Source organism: Aplidium turbinatum, chromosome 16 (assembly GCF_918807975.1).
Source record: "Aplidium turbinatum chromosome 16, kaAplTurb1.1, whole genome shotgun sequence".
NCBI lineage: Eukaryota > Metazoa > Chordata > Ascidiacea > Aplousobranchia > Polyclinidae > Aplidium > Aplidium turbinatum.
The window spans coordinates 8985380-9012293 of record NC_137487.1 but is presented as its reverse complement, the minus strand read 5'-3'; the positions used below and the strand labels follow the sequence as shown (position 1 = coordinate 9012293).

The following is a 26914-nucleotide window of genomic DNA, read 5'->3' as shown; positions in this document are numbered from 1 at the left end:
CATTAAGATACTCCAATCACGGTTGAACCGTTTTGCAAAGTAGCTAACTGCATGTGTTTCATATTGAAAAATCGTCTTCGTCGTTCTGTTTAAGGTAAAATAATTTCAAAAGTGAAGAAATATTAAACGCCTCGCTTAAACTTGTGGAACAGGCTTCATGTGGAAAAAGCTGGTTGTGCTCAGACCCTACAGTTTGAGTCAACTGAAGATGTGAGATTTTGTTTAGTTGCCTGTCCAAGAGTAGCTGCTTGGAGCCTACAGTTTGAGTCAACTAAAGATTTTGTTTCGTTGGCTGCCCAAGTGCAGCTGCAGTGAACACAAAGCACACTCGACATAATACACAAATAAAATTGTACTTCGCTATGACGCTTTTACTTCTGCTGCAAATCACGCTCTCAAATAGTTTTAAGAATAAAATTTTGCAATGAACAAGCGGGAATAAAAATGAATGATCAGCCGAACATAATCTTTTGCACAACGCAGAGTCGATCAAAAAGGTTGCATTCCATAATCTTTACGTACAGAGATGTAAAAAAAACTACCCATTTTATATGTTAAAAAACTTTTTATTTTGCTGCTTAGTACTACCTAGTTTAGAAAGATGACGATGTAAGGTTGAAGTTAGTGTGAAAATGATAGAACTTTAAGAACAAAGGGTATTGTTGTTTGAACAACAGCGCTATGCAGCACATGGCGGAGTACATGCTTCACAGAAACCTTTCAAAATCAACTTCTTCAAATATGAGAGAACCGACGAGGTCCCTCCACGTATTATGTGTTCTCGATGACGACATCTAAAGTCGGTGTAACTCAAACAGCAAAATCTGTCATTTTTGTATAGATTTTACGTGTGCAGACGTTGAATCAATGTAAAAGTGACGAATTTTGTTGTCTGCAAAGTTCACTATAAACGAAATCGGATCTTAAAATCTGAAATATTTACAAAACTATGGGACATGTCCGATGTAACGACAAAGCATATTCGACAAATTACCTGGTACATTAAACGGTTACCGACGTCAATATTGCGTACTTCGAAACACAAAGTCCTTTGATCAACAAACAACAACGCATGGCAAATTCTGTGTTTCAAGACGCTTCGCTATCTGACTGCTGACCGAGATACAAAAACGACAGAACCTGGCATCTGGTTAACATTTAGATATTTTCAAAAAAAGAAAAATAGATAAATCTGAGTCTCTTGAAAACCGAACAAGGCAGGGTGACGAAACAATTAAGGCACAATCGCATATCGGCGTCTCTTCTTTTGTGTGAAGAAGCCGTAGCAGAATCGTCGAGCCATCATCGCCTCAGTGTCATACTTGCGCTACTGCATTTTCGAAACAGCGTTGGCTTCTACGCATCGATTTTCGGCTTTTTGTTTGCGGACCTGCGGCAGAATGAACATTGTTCATGAAAGATATCAATCACCTTGGAGGTCGTAATAAATGTTATATTGTTTAAAACTTTAAGTCCACAGGCAATGCCAAGACTGTGGCGCAGTTAACGACGAGAAGCATTACTAATAAGGTTGGTCTCGTGTACCAGAATGGTTTCGGGAGGGATAGGAACTTTTTAACTGACTTTTGATGACGTTATGAGATAGCTGCCAGAATGTCACTTTCGAAAGAGGCTTTGGTCGAAAAAGCAACAATCTGAGTGATTTCGAAACTGCACCCCTCGAAACCAATCACCGAAAAGAATTAATGAGTACAAGTTAAACGTTAGAGCTCCGTCGGTGTTCGATTTCGAAACGTTTTAAAACATACACTCCCTAACATGCTTGATGTGTTTGTCAACAACGCTGCCCAGCAAAGCACCCAGACAGCCAATCAGTCATCTTGTACATTGATTCAACGCCTGCAAACGAATCAATGTAAAAAAACGACTGATTTGCTGTCTGGGCAGAACTTTCCATAACTACGCTGAAAACTTTAACTGATGTTGGTCGGGATAGAGGAGTTACAATGAGTTTGCTTTCACAAGCGCTTACCCATCACCGGCGGCAGGAATGCGTTTGAAGGCTTGTCGCTGCGCGTCCACTTTCGAGGCATCTGAACAAGCAGACATCATCATATTATGTCACATTATGTCCAATCAACGTCTCTATACCGAAAAAGCGTTACAAACAACCCAGCTAGCAAAATTCGTTTTTTACTTTGATTTAATGTCTGCGGGGGTTAAAGAATTACCAAGAATTTTACATTGATTGTAAAATGACGGATTTTGCTGTCTGGGTAGCGAAGTATTTTCGCAGTACGTACCTTGTAGCCAGCGAACTTGAGTGGCGGGACCGTAGCCTTTCTGGTTCTTAGCGGCGATGCGGAAAATTATTGCCGGTTTTGTCGTGCAGTCGATGTGGGCCGACCCGAGGTGGGCGTGGGGCACGGTACACTTTGGTTGCTGGCCAAGATAAACCCTAAACGGTCGACAAGTTAATCAAACACTGCGATACTTTGATGCAATTAGACGCAATTGCAACGATAAGGCGTTGCAAACATGAATTTTAACGGAACGCCTCAAAACAAAACCTTTCAAGGTGGTGATTTGAGGACTCAAAAACGTTAACTATTGGAACATTTTTAAGAAAATGTAGATTACAATTCAACAGATAAGTAATATATCTTTTAGTCCAGGGCCTAGGCGCGATGTATGACGACCAACATACCTCACGAATTGCATGTTCGATGGGTTTTGTCTGGCCGAGGCGCTCTTCACCGCAAGGTAAACAGAATATTCGAGAATGATGCCGTTCGTGCTGGCAGGTGGTTCCCAAGAAATCGAGGCTCCCTCGAGAGTCTTACTGATCTTAATTGCCGAGGGAGCGCCAGGAAATCCAGGCAGGCAGGTTTTGAAGGCGGACAACTCTGAGAAAGGACCGCGACCGCATTCGTTGATGGCGGCGACGCGGAACTTGTACGCGGTGCCAGGCTCCAGCATCACCTTCTTCAAACACCCACTCTGAAAAAAAGATGTAGATTGCAAATCCGATTAGATTTTAACAAAATAGTAGTTTGCGAATTATTATTATAAAACAGGCTATAGCATAACAAATGCTGTTTTCGACTCAGGTAGTTCAGTATTTATTTTAAGCTAAAAAATAAAATTTATAAAAAAGCGAATAACTACTTTGTCTGGTACTGTGATCACATCCACGGCATCCGATTCCACTTCGTCAACTTTCTCCATGTAGTGATTGACAGTGAATGAAGTGGATTTGACAATTGAAACATCAAACCAGACATTCTCCGGTTTCACCGGATCAGCTTCTTCTGGAGTTGTTTCAGGAGGAATGTCTTGTTTTGGTTTTAACTCATCTTTTACGTTTTCCGATTTTTCGTCAACATCCATCTTTGTCGGAAGATCTTTATCCTCAATTTTAACTGCAAGAGCACTCGGAGGAGGCTCGTCGGTAGCTGGAGGATTATCTGCTGGAGTCGAGGAATGTGCAGAGTTGACACTGGCCGTCATGGCTATGTCCGTGGATGAAGTGGTTTCCGTGGAAGAGCCACCAGCGGACACAGTCTTGGTGGAGTCCGTTTGATTCGTGGTTGTTGTTTCATGAGGAGGAGTTTTGCATTCTCTGAATGAAGAAGAATGGAGAAGCTGTTGATTATGACAAGATGCATTTTAAGAACTTACAAAAGGAATTCTTTAAACTTTAGTTTTGAAATCAATGAGCCAGCATTTATGGGCAATGGGCATCAATATAATTAAATTAGCGAATAAATAAGCTATCAGTAACCTTTCAAGTACATGTAGCTTACATTTACATTTGAAAAAACTAAAAAAAATGTCAATACGTCATGAAATTTTCACTTTGTGTGGAGCTTCATGTACTCGAGAGGTTACTAATACTTTTTTATTCACTTGCTGATTTATGTACATCAGCTTGTATGCTCTGTGGATCCTTCTCTTGTATCATGGACCAATCCTGTAGATGTTTGCTGGTACAACCGTTTTTTCTTTGAATATCAACAATTAGGTTTGCATTCTATTTACAAAAAGATGCAACTTACGCAGTTGTAGTTGCTATTTGTTCTGTTGCATTTGCTGGTTCTGCATCATTCGAGGCTTCGGCAGCAGACGCTGTGGTAGACGTAGCTTGGTTACTGTCGGCAGTGGCGGTGATAGGTGTGTCTGTTTGATTGGTCACAGTTGTTTCGTGGGGAGGAGACTTCGGTTCGGATTGGCTGGTTGCGGTGTCGCTGGAACGAAAACATCCAAATGACATTTAATAGCAAGCGAAGAGTAAAACATGTCAAAGCTGTATTTCAAACTTCGCTCGCAAACTTAAAAAAACAAATTTACAAGCTGGCATTCTGTCAATCCAGCTTTTCTTTTTCGTGACCTTCATTAAGCAAACGTGTTTCAGTTAGATATTGAGTTATCTTGATCATAGTGACGTAGTCTTGTATTTGATACCTCGGTGTTGACTCTTGCTTTGGTGGTTCAGACTTCACTGGTTCGGGAGCATCAGTCTCCATGGGCTCCGGATCTGAAGTTTTGGGAGGAGCAGTGGGAGAAGAGCCATTCTTCACTGTCGACGACAGATCTTCGGATGTAGAGCTGGAAATCATTTCTACTGTCATTGCAAGGAAACTTTGGAAGAGAGTTAATTTTCATACACAAACAGATAAAACTAGGTAGCCCAACGTGGTTCAATAAGACGTTTATTTAACACAAAAAATACCGAACTATTCTCGGTTTGCTTGGAGCACTCGCCACGACTATCAAACGCCCAACAAAAGACAAAATTTTGCTTTATGAAAACCACAAACGATACTTCTGAGCTGTACAAATTAAGGGCAAGAAACGAAAGACAAACATTGCACCTGTTCGTGAAAAAAACACGCAAGGTGTCTGAAAATAGGCAAAAACTTAGTAGAAAATCTTCTTCCTGTTTTAGGTCTCATTTCCTAGAATCAGGGTAGGACGGGGTCTGGCAAGGCACATCCTCAGTCTCCATTCATCACGATCTAGGGGGCTAGTGTTCCACACAAAAAAGAGCAGCAAGCGTACAATCGCTTATTTGGAGTTGCGGACCACAATATTAGAAATATCGCTTGTAGTTCTACAACAGGAAAGTTCTTCGAACTGTCACTTCTAATGCATATTCGAGATGGTCTGATTTCTTACTGAAATAACCAATTGATTTGCAATGAAAACAATTTATCATGCTTGTGCATTTTACGCCTTTTTTGACCAAACCATCGCACCATAAAATGTCAATAAAGTCGTCTAAATTTTAACCTTTCTTTCGTATCAGCTTGCACGGGCGGGGGTTTCATAGAACTCTTTGTAAATGTCGTAGAAGGGGTTGTGGTTGTCATGGCGCTCGCTTCCACGTTTGTCTCCTTTGCTGCAAGATCACAAGTTAACAGAACAACTTCAGATATGGAATACAAAGTTCAGTTGCATAATACTAAATTAGTTGCAACTTGCAACTATGGCGACCGGTACATAAATTGCGATGGTTACAACCTAGCTGGAAAAATCTGTCTTCGTTGCGTCGATTCAACGTCTGTAAACCATGCACAAAAGTTGGGTTTTGACAGCTGGAATGTGACTAAGTCTGCACAACCAAACACACAAGTCTAGTAAGGACGTCCACAGTGCTCTTTACGTTTAGCAAGTTCACAAACCCATGACGCAACGTCGCGATTAAAAATGCAGACAGATAACAAAGCATAGAGAATTAGAGATACTTCGACGAGGCATTTACGCCTCCAGAACTCATAAAAACTAAAGAGATATCTTACCAGGAGCGATGGTGGGTTTAGGCGTGACGATGATACGCTGCATACCGGAGGTGTTCGATATCAGCTTCAGTCCCTACATGAAAAAAAAAAGTGCAGTTAAGTGGATATTGGAAGAGTAGGTATAATATATGAAAACTATATGACCTACCTCGATAACATAGCCGGGCTGTATGACGTCTATGAATGAGAGTCAGGGTTGGCTGATTTAAATCAAATGATTTAAATCATGATTTAAATCAAACAATAAAAATCAAAAAAATCAATTAAAAAAATCAAATGATTATTTATTTGCTAAAATAAAAATAAATACATCAACAAACGTTTCACTGCTTCTCTGTAATACAAAAGTTATATTTAAATACTTAAGGCTATGCATGTTTTGAAAGGCAACTTAGTTTACTTGGCAGTTCACAAACAGTGTTGTTCACTAAACATAGCTTTTGAGCAAGTTTTTTCCACTTTTGGTCTGCTTCAATCAGAAGTTCGAAATCGATTGGGCACTGCAAAAGCTGGCGAGCTTGTATTTGTGTACAAACTTCTCAATGCAAAATAAACTGCAATTTTGTGTCATCTGAACTTTTATTGTTTTGGTATGATACGTCAGTAACATAATTATATTACACAGTTAAACTGTCTTTGCAAAAAGTCTGGTTGTAGACTATGCATCAGTTGAGCAAAAAAGCAAAGTAATGTGTGCTCAAACGTAAAGAAAGATTTTAGTGTAGTGAGATGACAGTCTGAGACGTACCTCAATCTCGATATGCACATTATGGTTTAGTATAAAGCAACATATCACACCTACTTAAAAATATGTGCAATAGCGTGACGCGACAATTTATCAAAAGACAATTTATCGAACGACAGTTTATCGAAAGACAGTTCATCGAACGACAATTCATCGAAACGACAGTTCATCGAAACGACTGTTTATCGAAACGACAGTTCATCAAACGACTGTTTATCGAAACGACAGTTTATCGAACGACGAAGCACATATGCAATGGAACACTCAGGGGCTAGGGGATAATGGTTAGGGGTTAGGGTTACTGGTTAGTGCGTAGTGGTTAGGGGTTAGGTTTTCGATTAACTGTCGTTCGGTTAATTGTCGTGGTACCGTGCAATAGACACTAGGCAGGCTAGCCTACAATGTGATAATAAACACTTGCAAAGCAAAGCCTTTCAATCAATCAAGGGGTTAAAAATAATTCTGCTATCTTACTAAAATGATCTCTTCCCCCAAGTAGACTCGACGCTTTTTATATAAAAAAAAATCAAAAAAATCTGATTTAAATCAAAAAAATCCGATTTAAAAAAAATCCGATTTTTTTTATTTTTTAAAAAAAATCATGATTTTTTCCAACCCTGATGAGAGTATACTTATTATTGAGCATGAGCATAATTATTTCTCTTTTAAAATTAAGAGTGATTTTGGACTGAATGAAGCTGTATTGTTTTGCCAAGTTCATATGAAAAAGATAGACTTTGTGAAACACGTCAACTGCAATTCAATATTTGCATTAAATTGTCCATATAAAGATTACCGGCGGTTGGAGAAACACATAGCAAAATGCAATGCGAGGTTAGGGTACAGCTGGTTACAAGTATCTTTGCAGAAACGTCAACTCTAACCATTCTTGTAACAGTGGTTCAAAACCTCCACTAGTATTCCAAACATTCCCTTTATCTGCAATTATTCTTGCCCAGAGTGATGCAAACACGATTCTGCCACCAGTTTACCTCATTTTCAGCACGCCCATCCTACCTGGGTGTTCGAAGTGATGATTTTGGTTCCTGCTCCAGGCGTGAGCACTTTCGTCGTTATGGCAACAAGTTTCGAACCGCCTCCAGATTTATTGATGAGTGGAATCGTCTTAATGACCGGCGCCGATGAGCCAGTGCTATTCAATTGAGTTGTCATCACCGAAGCTCCACTGGGCACTAGCTTGACCACTGGACGCCCCTGTGTCTAAAAAGAGAAAGGCGCAATTTATGACAGTGATCAGATCAATGTGCTCCAGCTGTTGTAAAGTTTGTGCGTGCACAGAATTCTGCCATTGTTCAGTGACTCTAGAGCGCAGGACACAAAAGAAATCATTCTCAAGGCTAGATAGGTAGATTCACGTTAAATATGGTTCAGTAATCGTAAAAATAATTACCACCCTACCAATAATTAATATGACCAGAGTTTAGCGTTCTGCATCAGTGGTCGGGCAAAAACCGTAAACTAAAATACACAGTTCTGGATAAAAACCACTAATCAGTTTTGTGGGTGGTAACTACCTTTGAAACTGTTGTCATGGGGGTCTTTACTAAAGTGATGGTTTTGGTAACCCCTCCTATGACTGTTGTCACGACTTGAGTGACCGGACCTGAAAAGCAGAATCAATTTTTTCAACAAACCTGATAAATAACCCAGACAGCAAAATTCGTCATTTTTACATTAATTCAACGCCTGCAGACATTGAATCCACGTAAAAATGACGGATTTTCTGTCTGAGAATGCACACCATTTCTAAGCCAAGGAATCGAACAACCGGCTACCTTTCTTGACGGTGATGAGTTGCCTTGGTTGCTGGGCAGGCGTCGACTTGACTACGGTCAATTGTGGCGTGGATGGGTGGCTGGTCTTCGGTTGTGTTGAGTTCTGCAAAGTGCAAATAATTTTATGATTTCTGCTTAGGAGGCGGAAGCGTCGAGAGAACGTTCCAACCAGCATTGAGGGCAATAGCATCAACATGGTGTCTTCAAAGTTTCAGGTTTTCTTTTATTATGCAAAATCATCCGTTGCTCAGTTATTAAGATTAAACTGCACTCTAACATACAAGTAAAGCTCAGTCACTTTATGTAAGTCACTGTCTAACACATGCGCACACACACACACGCATTGCATGAATAAAATTTATCAATCTTAGCGTGTACTCTGACACGGAACGCTGGTGACAGTTGAAGCTTACAACGTCAGCTGAGGTGTTTGTCGGAGTTGCAGATGCGTCTGGAAAGGTTGGCGTGTCGGGTCCTTCACTAGGTGGCGCTGCTGACACGCTGAAATAAAAAGCACAATCGTTTCGTTTACTCGATTTGGAGCTGAGCTCAAAAGCGCAAGGGAATCTTAGAACGTAGAAAGTGTGGCAGAGTTGTGTGGGCATTATCATTATTTTACAAATATCTAGTACTTTTCTATTTAGAAAAATGAAAACAAAATCCATTGTGATGTTTCTTTTATTTTGAAGTGAATGCCTTACCGAGCAATTCCGTTTCACAAGTACAACAGAATCTATTTGATACCTCATCAACTCCGATAAATACGGCTCTTTTTAGCAATATCTCATCTTAAATTAAACCCAGTACCGGTATGAGTGTACTGTAGAATATTTGGTATTTGTGCCTAAATGAAGAAACCTAGACCCAATACGATAATACCTTGTCTAGTTTAGAAATCGTATCTAGCATCAATATTTATGTTTTTAGAGACAAAGTTTACAAGAATCCGTACCCCGATGAAGGGATTTTCTGCTTCGCCGCAGCAGCAGCTGCCAATGCTGCTATACCGGTCATGTGAGATTGGGAAGTGACAGATGAAGAAACAGGTAGCGGTGTAGCTAGACGTGGAGCCGTGTTTACGAGTTGAGCTGCCGACGTCTTGGCTTGGGCTTCTGAAGCTGCAATGGTAAGATGGTCTATTAATATTGTGCTGACACACGCAGACTATAAGAAATCAAATGTTATGTGTAAACTTTTTCTTGTAAAAGCTGTTTGAATATTGAAAGCACACGACTTGCCTTTCGAAGAGGTAGTTTGATTTTTGGGTAACATTTCGTATTTTTGTATTTGAAGCAAGTAGGCATCTGCAATATTGACGGCTCCCCACGATACTTCTAACGTTGTCGTTGATGCTCGAACCAACTGGACCCGAGATGGGGCGGGCGGCTTTTCTGCATGAAAAAATGTGTAAAGGTAGGCCACAGATGTGTACTAGGATGTTTCATTTTTTCCACACTTCGAAATTAAAAACGTTCGGATTTGGGTATGATGGGATTTTGGACACTGATTTGAAAAAGTGTAATTTTTATTCCATTATGACGTCATGTAGCTGTGGCACCGCGTACATGAAACTCGTAAGGGGCTAAAACGGAACATGGTAGAGAGACGAAATTGGTGTCAAAATGCGCAGAATACCGGTTTTCCCATACTTTTGTACATTGCGCACTGTGGACAATGGACATGAATAAAGTTGAGCAGAGCAAAAATGAAAAACCACAGTCTTTCACATATGTTTAAAAAAGGACAAGTCAATTAGTAGCTAAAATACAATTACCCAAACTTATTTTTGATGTTAATTTATACTTGCACCAATGCGAACATTAACCAACTGATTTTTCAATCTTTTACAGACCGGTCTCTACCAGGTTGTGCATAACGCCAGAAAAAAAACACCATTTTACTTGTTTCAAGAAACCACAAGTCCTTGCAACAGACTTGATTGTTCCAAGCCTTCCTGTAGCCATCTCGTCCGCTCCATAAGTACAAGCGCGAGTTGATGTTAACAGATGAATGTCCAGCCCGAGCACGGGGAGCGGAGTCATCATAAACCTGATAAAACCGGTTGAAACAAGTTTGATTATAAAGCAAGTTAACAAGAAGTCAATCAATCCTGTATTATACAGATACAAAATTTGGCTTTACAGCGATTCGTATGTGAAACGAACATTGAAAAAGCATGACTAAAACATTAAAATGTTAGAGTTTTAGTCAGGTATATTTGCTTACCTCTAATGACAAAGTTTCCCACGTCAGCGTTTTAAGGTTATAACATGCGAGGGTGTCACTACATTTCCATTCCTTCTCATGAATTGCCACTTTATCGTCCATGACAAGTGGGACCCAGCCGCCAAACACATACATGCGGTCGCCAATGCAAGTTGCGCTGTGCAAGCTCCGAGGTAGAGGAAAGATGCCCGAACTCTCTGGGCAACTCCATTGCATGGATTCTACAAACATAGCACATACGTGAAAGAACGTAAAAAAAACGCTCTTCAAACATATTTTGTAATTTAAGAAAAAAAGGATGGAAATCTGTGAACCAGCTGTCATAACTATAATATTACCAATATCGAGTATCCATAAGTCTCCAAGTCTGCAGCCATTCATGCCTCCGTATATGACAAGTTTATCTTGCCCGCTAGAGTTTTTCCAAGAGACTGCAGTGTGTGATTCTCTGGGAGGTGGTGGAGATCCAAAAGTGGCTGGGACATTCCAACCAACAATTCCAGAACCAGGGCGCAATTCCAAAGTGTACAAATCATTCAAGTACCTGAAAGTTAATATTTAATGGAAAGGAAATAACATATATAATATAACTCTTTTATTATTTGTTATTAACGTTATAATCACATCAACCTACATAAATTGCAAGAATAATAGCCTACCAATGATACTAAACTTAAATCAATAGACCAACGATTCTAAAATCAAATGTAGACACATTTTGTATATATGACATACTTTGCATCAAAGCATCTAGATCAACGGTGGGCAAAATGTGGCTCGCGAGCCGCATGCGGCTCTTCAACATAAATTTTGTGGCTCTTGTATTGAATCGTAATATTACAAAAAAATTAAGATTACATATAATTTATAAATGTATCTCGGACTGTCAACCAAGTAGTGGCGTGCCTAGGGTATAGCAGGTATGGCTCGAGCCATGGGCGCCACATTGATAGGGGCGCAAAAATCGGTTGGTATTATATAAATTAAAATTTGCGACTTAGCCTACACTGTCTTCAAAATCTAATTTGCGGCCAATACAACACAAAGATCAAACAAGAGTCTCTCTTTTACTGTAGCCATTGTTAAACAATTTGCAAAAACAATCTGCAAAATTGTGACTTTGCAAAAGTAACATTGTGCTTCTCCCGGCTCATTTTGCGTTCAGTCAGCAACAATTGGAAGTTTAGTAAAGTCGCTATAAGCAACGATTAGTTGAAGCTTAGAAGTAGCACCAGAACTTACTTATTTATTTTTATAAGAGTTTATAACTTTGTAAAATCAAAACATCGTGCAACCTTGACAAATGAACACTTGGAAGAATTAATTTGCACAGCATTAACAACTTATCGTCCAAATTTTCAGACATTAGTGAGTCAAGTACATAACTTATGGATAAACAATCATTGTGTTTTTATTGCTGTTATGTTATCTCAACTGATTTTGCGCTCGCTGGTGATTATGGTTTATCCGCGAGCGGCTCTTTCTTTGAACAACTTTGCCCATCCCTGATCTAGATCAACAGAAGCTATAGGCTATTTAACTCACCAGACTAATAAGCTTTGAAAACTCTGTATTTAATGGCAAAATAATACTACCATCGATGAAGTATCATCACCGATTCACCGGTTTTTCCCATAACAAAGCAAAACACTCTTACCTTGGTATATTTGTCTTGGGATCATCGCTTTCATTGGCTAATCCACCAAACAAGTAAATCTTGTTTCCAACCAAGGTAAAACAATGTCCTAGTCTGGCACAAGGAGAAGGCCCACTGATTGGAGGACGGGGTGACCACTTCTTCCACTCCCATCTACTTGCCTGAATAATTCAAATTTCTTACATCATTTGTCTTAAAAATACATATTCTGAAGCATTCAAAAGAAAAGAAATTTTTAAAGGTGTCTGGTCTCTCCATCCTTCTCTATTGAAAGGCTTTACCAATGTCCAATGGTAGCATCAAATCATAAAGTAAGCATACGTTGTTTGAAATATTTTGTAAAAGATAGGTTTACCTGAGCAACAACACTTAACACTAGAGTGGTTTTAGTCTCAAAACTTTTAACCGTACACTCGTACAGGGTGCCAAAATGTGACAATTTGCGAAAACTCTACCTGTAAATTTTCTAGAAATTATTCAAACTTTTATAACTTGCACATTGCACAAGAAAGATGACAATGATAGAGGACAAACAAGTTATTTTGAAAAAAAAGAAAAGAAAACGAAGTAAAAACTTTTAACATCCTAATGATTAAGTCTGTTGCAGCAAACATTTCAGAGCTAAGTTATTGGCTAAACTTTAATTTCCTTGCGAAAGGAGTAAATGTCTATGGATTTGAATGAAAATTGGTGAGAAGGAATCTTTTACCAGATAAAAAAGAATAATACCCTGTGCAATGGTGAAAGTTTTTTTCTATTACATTAAAAATACCTTACTTATTGACAGTCATACATAATTTTGGTATGGTACTTTACATAAAATGGAACACATCATACAATTGGTACACAAAATATGGCGTCATTTAAGTTCAATATAGCGGTATACAGGCCTCGAAATTCGTTTTTGTTGACGGCGGACAAACGTGTCCGGTCTGAGCAGCTATCTCGGCGGACAAATTAAGTCTCACGGCGGACACACGAGTTTTAGCGTCGATCGTCATGCTTCATCAGTTTATCTTGATAATTCTTCGCCATTTGAGAAGACCAACGACGTGCGCTTGAAGAGTCAAAGCGCCGTGTGGCTGCTTAATACGCCGCATAACTGATTAACTTCCACCGAACGAGGTCGTCTAGCTTTTTGCGTCACAATGCTCTGGGCACGAGTCGGAAAAATTCTACACTAACGCTACTATTTTCTGCTGAGCAAAGTTTCACTAGGATTTTTTCTTTAGGTTTATTTTTGCGTGTCGTGTGAGCGAAAGTGAATTATTTTCCCTTGACGTTTTCTTTCTTACTGTAATACCAAAACTTAACAAATTTTGCTGCATCTTGCTGTAATAGCCTACTCGTATGATCTAATTTTGTAACCAACCTTGCCTTATCAATATTACTCGGAGATCAAAGCCAGACATTGTGACGTAAGACTTGAACCAAGTTGCGCGTGATTGCTGTTGAAAAACCGTACTCCCAATCTCCCACCGATTCTTAGCGAAGAATTCACCTTTGTTACGCTGATTCGATGTCATCAATCGTTCAAGCAACGTAAAAATCGAAAGTTTTCCTGCTTGAATGGAAGCTAAGGATATCATACAGTATTTTCATTTTGTAGATGCGCGCTAGAATGCGCTGGAAATTATATTCTCGCAACAATTGTTTGTGTTATGCAATAACGATTTGAATCGCTAGTCCCTGTGTTATTTCTCGGCGGACAAATATGACCGATCTAGATGGTACTTCTCGCGGACATCACGAGCTGTGACGGCGGACATGTCCGCCGTGAATTTCGAGGCCTGGGTATGTATATAAGAGATTAAAAAAATACTAATTGTGGAGAAAGACTAAAGTGTTTTACTTAATTTTTTTAATACGTACTGTTTTATCATGACTCCATGAGAAAGTACTAAACGTTGGAAGAATTAAATGATATTTTACCACACATTCTAATTCATATATATAGTCTAACCATTCAAACAATAGAATAAAAATTGCATTTATACCGTACGGTATGTACACTAGTGCAACGGTGGGCAAACTGCGGCTCGCATGCGGCTTTTCAACATAAATTTTGTGGCTCTTGTATTGAATATTACAAGTATATACATAATATAATATTACAAAAAAATTAAGATTATATTTTATAAATATGTTCTCTCGCGAATTCAACCAAGCAGTGGCGTACCTAAGGTATGGCAGGCATGGCTCGAGCCATGGGCGCCACATTGACAGAGGCGAGAAAATCGGTTTGTAAAAATTAAAATTTCTTACTTACTGTATACTTTCTTCAAAATCTAATTTGCACCCAATATATAAAAGACAAAGATCAAAAAGGAGTCTTTTACTGTAGCCATTGTTAAACAATAGAATTGTGACGTTGCAAAAGCAACGTTGTGCCTCTCCCGGCTCATTTTGCGTTCAGTCAGCAACAATTGGAAGTTTCATAAAGTCGCTAAGCAGCAAATTAGTTGAAGCTTAGAAGTAGCACCAGAATTTATTTATTCATTTTTACAAGAATTTATAACTTTGTAAATTCAAAACATCGTGCAACCTTGACAAATGAACATTTGGAAGAATTAATTCGCACAGCATAAACAATTTATCGTCCAAATTTTCAGAGATTAGCGAGTCAAGTACAAAACTGGTATGGATAAACAATCATTGTGTTTTTATTGCTGTTATGTTAGTATGTGTCAACTGATTTTGCGGCTTGCCGGTGTTTATAGTTTATCCGCAAGCGGCTCCTTCTTTGAACAACTTTGCCCACCCCTGGTCTACTGCAAAGTATGGAGCAAAAAATTGCTAGCTACACATTTCAGGGGTCTGCTACTATTCGGTGAGTTCCTAACCCCTAACCACAAAACGGCAATGATAATTAGGCTACGGTACCCAATAATTTAAAAAAAAAATTGAAAAAATCACCGAATAGGGATCGGACTCACCGAAACGGGCCATTCCGCATTTCAGATGCAGGTTCCATTTCACGTAGGCTATACTTTTCAGCCACTTTCATTAGAAATAAAAAGGACCTTCTCCATTTACACGACTTACTGCAATAAATTGTTAAAAATATCCTTAATGCTTAAACTTATTTACCTGTAATTCATACAAATCATCAGAGTATCGGCCATATTCAATCATGCCACCGAACACCAACAAGCGTGTTCCATCACACACAAAGCCATAAGCAGCACATCCTGGTGGAATGTCACCACGAACAGCCGGAATAAACCATTGATTTGTTACTGTAAAACAATGACTTGATATAAATGATATATAATATGGTTGCCTAAATACTAAGTATTATACAATTTTAGTAAAGAGGTGACTTTCTTCAACCACAGACAGATAATGGCCAAACAGTCTTATCTCGAACAAAAACCTCTACAAAATATGCAACAGTGAACCATTGTCAACAAAATATGCAACAGTGAACCAACTTTGCCCACAGCTACCTTTTTGGCTATATTTTACACATTTAGTTGTGGATCAAGCAATTTTAACATGGTACGGTATCATACAACTTTGCCCACAAGCAGTGTTTTTAAAAATAACTTACAGTAGAAAAATAACTTTCTGCCCAATTGGTAGGGACTAGGGACTTTATATAATTGCAGGCCTTAAAACTCGTGTTTTTTTCCGGCAGCCATCGTGGCCTACCGAAAGCTCCTTTTCGGCGGCTAAATCTGCGTGCTTGGAGGCCAAAATACAACAATGATAGCACAAGTAAACAGCATTAAACTTGCAACAATGTTAAAATGATCACTTAGCGTTGTTGAAGTCTGGGCGACGTCCTGCAATAGAATCGTTGTACCATGCATTAAATGCTTTATCGGGATTATAATCCGGCATTGCGGGACCATCTAACAACCCTAAATTGTTTTAACTGCTCGCAGCTCAGTAAATTGTTTCAACTGCATACCGCCTTTCATAAAACCTGACCATTTATTCCGTTATGATGTCACCATTGAAGGTGTGAAGTCACTAACCCACAGCATTCTCAACTATGAAGACACGTGTTTTCCCCAAGGATGTCAACTAACCTAGTTCTCCTTTTTAACAACGATTCAATGTCCAACAACATTGAATCCATATAAAAACGACAATATTGCCAGCCGATGTAAATTAGCACTTCGGATTAACACTTCATTAAAATAAACATCGGGAATTGCAAACAAGACTTACAGCGCTGGTGATCGCAGCTGGATATATTCATTATTCAATACAACAGTAGTGACTATGATGCGCTGACCTAATTCTGCGTCACTCTTTGATACTACATATTTTCGACATTTAATCCACGATCATTCTATTGCGAAATTAAATAATTGGCTAGAAGAAACCGGCGGCCAAACTTGGCCGACGAAGGAGGTAGCACAGGCGGTCATTCAAGCACTACTTAGCGGCCAATCCGCCGGCCATGGCCGCCGGCTGCTTCAAGGCTTGAATTGGCTACCCTTATGGTCGCGATTAGCCACACCAGGCTTAATGATCGTATATTGAAATCAACTTGTTTATTGAATAGAAATTGCTAACATAAGTAGTAAAGAAATATGAACAACTACTGAACGACAGTATCATCAATCATGCACCTTTCTGTGACACAGCGGCAACAATGGATGTTACAAAAATGAATTTTTGGAAAGCAGCAGCAGAACGATTACAATATATACATGTTTTACAGTTTGTGACAAATTACACAAAAATGAAACTATTGTTTCGTTGATTAACGATTGGTTATGGAAGAACGCGAGATATGGCATCAAAGACCACAAAGGTCTGATCCTCATTCAAGGGCCATGAGTACTTGTCACAAGACAAATTGTATGGGGGCCTTAAGAATTTGACTTCATAAACTGAATTGGAAACTTTTCTTGTGATTTCGCCCGCATACAATTTGCTATTGTCACCCGTTGTGTTTCGGGAGGTTGAACCAATATTAAATTCCACCCAGGGGCGCCGGAAGCGGGGGGGCAGGGGGGCGAATGCCCCCCCTGCCCTCAAATTTTCTGCAGATGGAGGGGCAGGGGGGCAATGGTGCCCTTTTAAAGTCATGTAAGCTACTGCACATTTTGCAATATAACAAATTCTGCTATTCGCTTTTAGCCTAATTATAATCTTTCATTTTTGCCTCAAAATTTTTGGGGGTTTGGGTTTTTTTGGGGGTTTGGGGGTTTTTTAGGGGTTTGGGGTTTTTTAGGGGTTTGGGTTTTTTTGGGGGTTTGGGGTTTTTTGGGGGTTTGAGGTTTTTTGGGGGTTTGGGTTTTTTTTGGGGGTTTGGGTTTTAGGGTTTTAATTAGGCTACGGTACCCGATAATTTTCAAAAAAAAATTCAAAAAAATCATCGAATAGGGCTCTCACCGAAAAAGGCTCTCACCGAATCGGACTCACCGAATAGTAGCAGACCCTATTTAGAGAGTTTGCGCAAACACTTTATTAATTTTTCAGAAACCCCAATTGTGATGTAATGTTTCTTCCCTTATACCCCAATTACGGTGGCCTTTCATTACTAAAACCTACTATTATGACACAACAATGCGGTTGAGATTTGATTCTTGAATCTTTAATAAATTATGCCAATTGAAAGCTTTTTTTAATAGTTTTATGCAAATAAGGTAAAACTTAGCATTTGATATAATTCCTTGCAAATACAGTACCAAAATTGCTTCTTTTTGTAACACCAAAGTATCGGCCAAAATATCGGTATCAGTATCGGCCTAAAAAAGTGATATCGGTATCGGTATCGGCCAAAATATTGGTATCGGTACATCTCTAATTTTAACCAATCACAGCAATGTGTCTCTTAGTGACCTGTAATCAAGTTCATGACCTTACGTACAAACTTTATAAAAGTTATATGCAAGAAATAGGCAGTTTGTGTTCGCTGGAGTGATCATGAGTGGGCAAAGTTGTACCAAAAGCACAAAATAAGAGGTCACAACCACTAAAATGCCTAAAAAAATATCAAATTTCTTTGAATTTAATAAAAACTAAAACTCATTTGCACAATGCACATACTCATGAATAAATATAGAAGCTTTGCATATGGAAAACACTCTGCATGGGTAAATGACCTTTGACCCCCATGTGAAATTTCCGACACATAGTTTTTGCATTTTTTCCTCTTGTATTTTCATTTGGAATTAACTTAATGAAAATAATCTTAACAAGTTATTTTTTTCTGCTGAAACAATTGATAAAATATTCATATTTAACAATATCATCCATTAAACAAAACCAAAAGTCAAGTGGGGTAAAAAAAAAGTGGGGTTATTGGGGTAAAAAAAAAACACTTACCATCTCACATCTAAAATGAGTAGATATTCACTTAACTTTTTTAGTGTTTGTTTAAGTGGTCTTTGGAGATTACTTTGAGGGGTAGAGGAAAAAGATTGGATTTAACAAAGAAGAGCTATGTTAAATAGAGTAAATATTGCCAGCAAAGGGTGCAAAAAAAGGTTCGGAGGAGTTTATTAAAGGTTTTTGCTAAATTTTAGTGATAGGTAGTATGAATGTTTTAATGTTATATTGTGAGTACTATGTTGTGAGGCTACTAGATGCAACAAAGACTGGGGCCTCCAAATGTTTGTGTAAATTATTATTGAGGTGTTTTTTTTACCCCAATAAAATTCGTCGATTTGGGGTAAAAAAAAACAGTGCATTTTATGGAATGTTTTGGCTTTGTATTGGTGTTATGTCAACTGCCAAGCAGTATATCACCAAAAAATACAAAAACAAACTTCTGGATGCATCAGTGCCAATGTATGCATGATTGCATGTGTTATGCACAATCAATTGATGTTTTCTGGAGTTGGGGGTCCGAGGTTAAGGTTAGTGTTGCGGGTTAGTCGATCAATAGCGCAGATTGAGAGTACAGAGCGATCCATTGATTGATAGTGCACAACACATACAATCAGACATACACAAACTGTTGTTTTATTTCCTGTCTGTTGTTTTTTAGTTGTATGTTCATTCACAAACTGCAGGTTGACTTTTTAGGATTCACGATCCGCGAAATTTAATCGTCCACTTGCTTGTTCAAACCAGAGCTGCAGATAAAATTCAGGATGGCGTGCATAAGTATACTAGACACAATTTTTTGTCTTGCTGCTGTTTTTATTACAGTAATGAGACTTTGCGATTTCACAATGTTTATTTTAATAAAAAGTGCATACAAAAATTGTGGGCAAAATCGTTTACATCATCATCATGACCCATCCGGTCAGTTCTGAGTATGGGTTCAGCATCTCTCACAGTCCTTGATTTATGAGTTACACAAAGCTTCTTTCCTCTGGTGGAGAATCCTTTATATTGCATATGAAATCAATATTATAATAATAAAGAAGAAGAAGCTGCTATACTAACAGGTGTTTTTTTTTACCCCAAAGCTGGGGTAAAAAAAAATTCAGATATTTTGGGATAATCTCCAAACCAGTTAATGGATTTAAAAAATTTCATTGAGGGATGATAGACATACATGGTCTGCATATTGTGACCAACTTGAGTGGTCATACTTGATAAGCTAAAAAATCTAGGACAACCTTTCTGAAAAATTTTTTTTTTACCCCACTTGACTATAAATCATGAAAACCGTATTGTGGTCGGATATATATACAAGTCACAAATTTCGGGCAAAGTTGTAAGGTTTCACGGTACCGTAACAAAAAATAACTGATTTTACATCTACATTGAAGTAAATAATTGATCTACACAATGAATTGAAAACGAAATGCATAAGACTGAAACGGCGAAGCAGGGGAGAAAGGCACATCACATGCGGAATGGCCCGTTTCGGTGAGTTCGATCCCTTAACGGGGGATTTTTTCAATTTTTTTTTTATTATTGGGTACTGTAGCCTAATTAACATTGCCGTTTTAGGGTTAGGTGTTAGGAACTCACCGAATCGAACTCACCGAATAGTAGCAGACCCCATCACATGGCGGTTAATTACGCGTAGCAAACACACATCGGATGAAGAATTAAAAAAAGACGTTAAGCAGATAGGAAGCGTCTGCGGCAAACAACTGCACATTGAGGCGAGGATTGCAGGATTTTATGAGCAAAGCCTCGTGGATTTTAGTGTCAAATTCGGTGAAACATTTACGCACAACTCTAAGACTCCAAGGATGGTTTGTTGTTTGAACATGATTGGCAATTGAATATATGGTCTTTAACAGGGCTGCGATTTTTGCCTTTTTCGGTGACGAGGTCACTCGACACGCGCCATCACTATTCGACAAACGCCGTGCCTTACGGAAAAAAAAAACGAAAAAAAGGGAAATTAAAAGGAAAAAAAACTGAGAGAGGACGAAACGTCGTCAGGTCGAGGAATCGGGGGGGGGGGGGCATCACGTGATGCAATCATGAAAGAGCTGACTTACGTAAACTTTCCTTCGCCAGGTACTTCAAAGCAAGGTCTAAAAGTGACGCTTCACACGAGAAACTCCCAAGGCGTCAGCGCCGTCATTTTGAACACTGCGGGAGAATGCTTTGATCGAAGTTCCAACGCCTGGCATCAAACATTTCGCAACACACGTTTCGTGCTATTCGACATACAACGGGTTTCTTTTATAGATGAAATAACTTAGGTTACGTTGAGTTGTCAACGTCTATGCCACTGCCAGTTTGTATTTTGCCGTTTGAGACAGCCTAGTTTCCGACCAGATGTTCAGAAATACAGATGAAAAAAGCCGCTATTTTTATGGAAAGGACTTCTCTTCCAGAACATTTTGAACACTGCGGGAAAACGCTTTGATCGAAGTTCTAACGCCTGCCATCAAACATTTCGCCACACACGTTTCGTGCTGTTTCGTGCTATTCGACACAACGGGTTTCTTTTATGGGTCTGCTACTATTCGGTGAGTCCGATTCGGTGAGTCTGATTGGTGAGTTCTTAATCTCTAACGCCTATCCCTAACCCCTAACTGTTAACCCTAAAATGGTAATGATAATTAGACTACGGTACCCAATAATTTAAAAAAAAATTAAAAAAATCACTAAATAGGGATCGGACTCACCAAATCGGACTCACCGAATCGGACTCACCGAATCGGACTCACCGAAACGGGCCATTCCGTTCTTTTATAGATAAAATAACCGAAGTAGGCTACTTTTAGTTGTCAACGTGTTTGCAAGTTTGTATTTATGTCTGACTTATGCACTTGTTGTTCCAAGATTGCAGAAATGTTTTGCAATGTGAATAAAGAATGGTAGACAGATAAACACGGTTGCAACTCGACTTCCTTCCACTAAAAGAGTTTCTGTGATTACGTAATGGGTGATTTTGCACATTCACAAAAGCACACAACCCAGCTAGCAAAACCTGTCGTTTTTACATTGATTCAACGTCTGCAGACGTTGAATCACAACGCATGACATGCTGGGTTTTTTTTTTGGGTCATTTTTCGGTCATTGACCAATTTTTTAGCAAAATGTCCGAAAAAAATATAGTCAATTCGGTCAAAATGTCCGAAAAAATGTATGGTCAATTGACTATATATGACCAAAAATGACTAAAAATGACCAAAATAAATAAAAAATGACCGAATTTTTTCAAGTTATTTCGGACAAATGACCGAAAAGTCTCAGCGAAAAAAAACAACCCAGAATTGACATGTATAAACAAGTTTGCTGGCTGGGAAGTCTGGACATCTGCATTCTGCAGGAAATTTGTCTCGCAACAGGCGAGATGCCATCCTTTGAAAGATTTAACAATGATGGATTTATGTAGCCAGTGCATGATGACGTAAACAAATTTAAGATTTCCTTTCCGTTATATAACTTAAAGCAGGTGATTGACACAGGAGAAAATAATTGCAGAAGTACACAATAAAAGAACACAATAAAGCCTACTTATTACGCAAGTTTGTTTTACATCAAGAAAATAGCCTAGTTTCCGACCAGATGTTCAGAATCAGAAACACAGAAAAGAAAGGCCGCTATATATAAGAGTTCGCTTCTAGAAGAATAGTAGGTAGTCACTGGGAGTGGACAAGGCAAGGTAATATTTTAGGCAAGTTGTAAGAACAGCATAGCTTTGCCCAACTACAGATAGGATAGTCTTCAGTTAGTCAGTATTTTATAATGACTAAAAAACGAAAGAATCCTCCGACAACACGGATGGCAAAAGCTTCGGTCGGTCTTACCGAGAAGCGGTTAAGGTTCAGCAAACAGCGAGTGAAGTGCGGGATCTGTTAAAGAGATGCCAAAGGAAAAATTCTCTATCACGCAGTAATTCGCGGCCAAATGCTTATAATCTGACTCTTGTGACGTCATACCACTATTCGACAAACAAACGCAGAATTTTTGGTCGTTCGACAAGAAAGAAAAAATCGCAGCCCTGGTCTTTAATGGCACTTTTTCTGTTGAATTAGTTAAATCTAAGTGCTCCCTCACTCTAGTGGCCAAATGCTGTGTGGACAAGTATGTACAGTTCGCGTCATGCAAACAAGTGAACTTGTACAGGACATTTGAACACAAGCAGGAGGGAGTCCTAGATTTAAGCTGAAAATAAGGATGCAACCTAATTCGTACCATGAACAATTCATATCGTCAGTTCGTACCTTGAAAATATCGAGAGAGAAAATTAAAAAAAGCCGAAGTTGCTGATTGCAGTTTCCGCAAACATTTAAAAATTTTCCGCAAACAAACAAAAACTCTTAGGATCATTACCAGAAATATTAAAATTTGCGGAAACTCCAATCAACCCTAACCCTTTTAAAATGTTTGCGGAAACTCCGATCAACCCTAACCCTTTTAAAATGTTTGCGGAAACTGCAATCAGCAACTTTTCGGCAAACTCTTTTTTTTTAACTCAAATTTTCCGCAAACAAACAAAAACTCTTAGGATCATTACCGGAAATTTTAAAATGTTTGCGGAAACTGCGGAAAAACAGAAACTGCGACTAGCGACTTTCTTCTATTTTTTCTCTCGATCTTTTCAGTTTGTTTGCGGAAACACCCTAACCCTTTTAAAATGTTTGCGGAAACTGCAATCAGCGACTGCGGCAAAATCTTATATTATTACCGAAAATTTTAAAATGTTTGCAGAAACTGCGGAAAAATGGAAACTGCGATCAGCGATGTTCTATTTTTTTCTCTCGATCTTACCTAACCGATACTCCAATACCCTAACCCTTTTAAAATGTTTGCGGAAACTGCGATCAGCGATTTCAGCTTTTTTTAATTTTTTCTCTTGATCTTTTTAAGGTACGAACTGACGGTATGAATTGTTCATGGTACGAACTAGGTTGCACTCGAAAATAATAACTCACTTTAAATGTATTATATACGGGAATAATATCCACATTGAACTTCATCTTAATAAAACTTGACATGTTACTACTTGACATGACAAAACCTTTCGATGGTTTACCAATAAGCGGATGAGCGTAAGTTGAAAAACTTTCTAACAGTTCCCTACAAGACATCGACTACTTTGGTGGAAAGTGCGAGTCACCACGAGGACCGGCAGCGCGCAATGACGCAACCGGTCCGACAAATGTACCAGTCAGCTTGTGCATTACAGTGTTTATACCCCTCAGTTGTGTTAAGCTGGTATAGAAGTCAAGAGTAATTATCATAATTAGTAGGACTTTGGATATCGAGCATTATTTGTTAGCTGCGGCAGTGCGACAAGCGATCATAAAACATTTCAATCAACTGAAACTAGGTCTGTAGTCTTCATTTTTCTAGTCTAAATCAATAAATAAAATTTTTTTTCGGTTGCAGTGTTTTACCACTCTCAATCTCGCACTCTCCACCCAAGTAGCCGATGTCTTGTAGGGCCGAAACGTCAGGACAAAACATCTGGCACCCGTGGCTCATAGTGACCGCATTGATTTCAGATTCATCTTAATTTTACTTGGTGACGTCCTAAGGTCTTTCGCTTCCTTCCTCTCTCACTTCTATGTAATGTACCAGTGTATTTGTCATGATAATTTGAGAAAAAAATAAACTAGTGATTGATTGATTCCAAAGGGCATTATTTTGACACTGCCTAGGAGCGTTTTTTTTAGAAGTTTATCGATAAGAGTGTTTTTTTGTTGCTTCCAGCTGTAATAGTATGAAAAACCAAGATTAGTTGTTAGAATTTTTTAATTTGCTAAAGTTGGAGAATTTCTCTAGTTAATTTTCGTTTGCCAATGAAGTTGACCATGTTTGCCGAACGAACTTGCATGCAATCTTTACTGCACATCTGTTTGCTCGAGGTCAATGAGTCAAATTTCTTTTCATGTTATTTGCTAGCTAAGGTTACAAAAATGACCAATTTTATGCACTCAATTTTTACTGTCTTTGAGTAAGTTTGGTGGCTGCAAAAATTAATAGGCTACTTACTTTAAAAAAAGAGTTTTATCAAATGTATCATTTAAGGGTTTTAGTTTCGCCATGTTTTCAATGCTGCCACTTTCATACGCTCATTAACCGTATCTATCACTGCTTCCTTTTGGCGGCAAGAGTTACTGGCCGAGACCATCAGGTCTACGTCTCTCTTATTATTGCTAATTACTCCGTCGGCTTATAGCAAATAACGGGAAAAAGTATGCCGTTGGTCAAAAGCCTTATCTATCACTTCAATCAAATTTATTTCGCAAAATATATTCGTGATTGTGTATTTTAGGTAGAAAAGGTGATCAAGACTCGGTTTTTGACCTATTTTCGCCATTTCTTGGTCAAATTTCTCAGTTCACATTTTATTTTGAAAGTCCTCTTGCATAGAACACAGAATTTCATCAATTTTGTTTTTCCGTTTCCGTGCAAACAGTATTCCATGCACTTTTTGCACTACAAAGCAATTTACGCAAATAATAAATTACCTACCTAATTGATGTCTGCCAGCAAAGAATGACTCATATCGCGTCAAAGACCAACTCCCTACCCAGACAGCAAAATCGGCGTTGAATCAATGTAAAAACGACGGATTTTGCTGCCTGGGTAGAGAATGGAATTTTAGCGCCGTCGTCGTGTTATGACTGACAGACACAAAATGAAACCGCACGCTAATAGTAAACTGTCAATCAAGCTATTGAATATCAGGAAATTTCTTGCATTTTATAACTGGCTGTGACAAAAGGTTTATTGTGAACTTCACAATTATCCGATACCAACATAATCGGGATTAAAAGTTGGGGCAAGAAAAAAAAGTAAAAGTCAAGAAATCTCAGGTTTCTAGCGTCACTGCTTCTATGTGAAATTGCTGAATTAGCAGAGGGCGAGACCATAAGGTCTACGCCAGTAACAGATACGGTTAAAGCATGCACGACATGTTTTGCAGTTAGCGCTATGGTTGCGCAAAAATACGAAGCTTATGTAATGTATATTATACAAAACGCTTGAAAGCACAATTGTGATCATCGTCTTGCTTGAGAAAAGAGGGGAATGTAGCCACAGAGGCTACATTCACAATATATGGTAAATATAACCTCTGCCTAAAAAAAATGGATGCAACCTAATTTGTACCATGAACAATTCGTACCGTCAGTTTGTACCTTGAAAATATCGAGAGAAAAAATTAAAAAAGCCGAAGTCGCTGATCGCAGTTTCCGCAAACATTTTAAAATTTTCCGCAAACAAACAAAAACTCTTAGGATCATTTAAAGAAATTTTAAAATGTTTGCGGAAACTCTGATCAACCCTAACCCTTTTAAAATGTTTGCGGAAACTGCGATCAGCGACTTCGACAAACTCTTAGGATCATTACCGAAAATTTTAAAATGTTTGCGGAAACTGCGGAAAAAACGAAAACTGCGATCAGCGACTTCGGCTTTGTTCTAATTTTTTCTCTCAATATTTTCAGTTTGTTTGTTTGCGGAAACACCCTAGCCCTAAACCTTAACCCTTTTAAATGTTTGCGGAAACTCCAATCAACCCTAACCCTTTTAAAATGTTTGCTAAAAGTGCGATCAGCGACTTCGGCAAACTCTTAGGATCACTACCGAAAATTTTAAAATGTTTGCAGAAAAACGGAAACTGCAATCAGCGATGTTCCATTTTTTATTCGTGATCTATTCAGTTTGCGGATACCGATACTCAGATACCCTAACCCTTTTAAAATGTTTGCGAAAACTGCGATTAGCGACTACGGCTTTTTTTAATTTTTTTTCTCTATCTTTTCAAGGTACGAACTGATGGTACGAATTGTTCATAGTACGAATTAGGTTGCACCCAAAAAATTACTTGAATAAACCTTTCTAGTGTCATGTTGAGACAAAAGTAGGAGCTTGTTACTTTTTATCGACTAGTAGCAAGTAGCACTGTTCTTTTGGCATATTGTAGTGGTAAAGCGCTACTTTTAAACTAGTGGAAGTCTGCTACAGCAACTGCTTTTATCGTTGCACACAATTTGGATATTTATAAATGCTTGCCATTTGATAAAGGGGCTATATACCGTATAACACTCAAAAACAACTAAAAATGAGCACACAAGCATTTGAGTTTAATTAAAAAGTGTAATTGCAATGGATAAATACTTAAATTAAGTCATAACTAGTTTATTTTTATCATAAAATGATACAAATTATAAAAACAGAGAAAAACCATTTTGGTTATGCCAATAGTGCTGCCACTTACCGGTATTGTACACATGCAATTCGTCCACAATACCTTCATTTCCACCTCCAAATACAACCATAAGTTCTTTAATTGCAACAGCTCGATGTCCATGGCGGGGCCTAGGTATGGGTCCACTAGAATTTAAAACCCTACTCCATTTTACACTGGGGGCCGCCATCTTTGA

The 26914-nt window shown here is 38.6% G+C and overlaps 1 protein-coding gene across 1 annotated transcript; it reads right to left on the bottom strand.

Annotated features, from left to right (window-relative positions):
- Positions 1–334: 334 nt before the first annotated feature.
- Positions 335–26914, bottom strand: LOC145785608 (host cell factor 2-like). Its single transcript, XM_082597281.1, has 21 exons — positions 26749–26914; positions 15277–15425; positions 12187–12347; positions 10868–11073; positions 10530–10750; positions 10205–10352; positions 9542–9694; positions 9256–9421; positions 8717–8804; positions 8304–8406; positions 8043–8131; positions 7525–7728; positions 5763–5835; positions 5254–5362; positions 4426–4569; positions 4020–4208; positions 3130–3583; positions 2669–2961; positions 2265–2419; positions 1994–2054; positions 335–1390 (listed from the first exon to the last, which is right to left on the bottom strand). The coding sequence occupies exons 1-21, from the start codon at positions 26906–26908 to the stop codon at positions 1357–1359; spliced, it is 3360 nt and encodes a 1119-aa protein (XP_082453407.1). The 5' UTR covers positions 26909–26914; the 3' UTR covers positions 335–1356.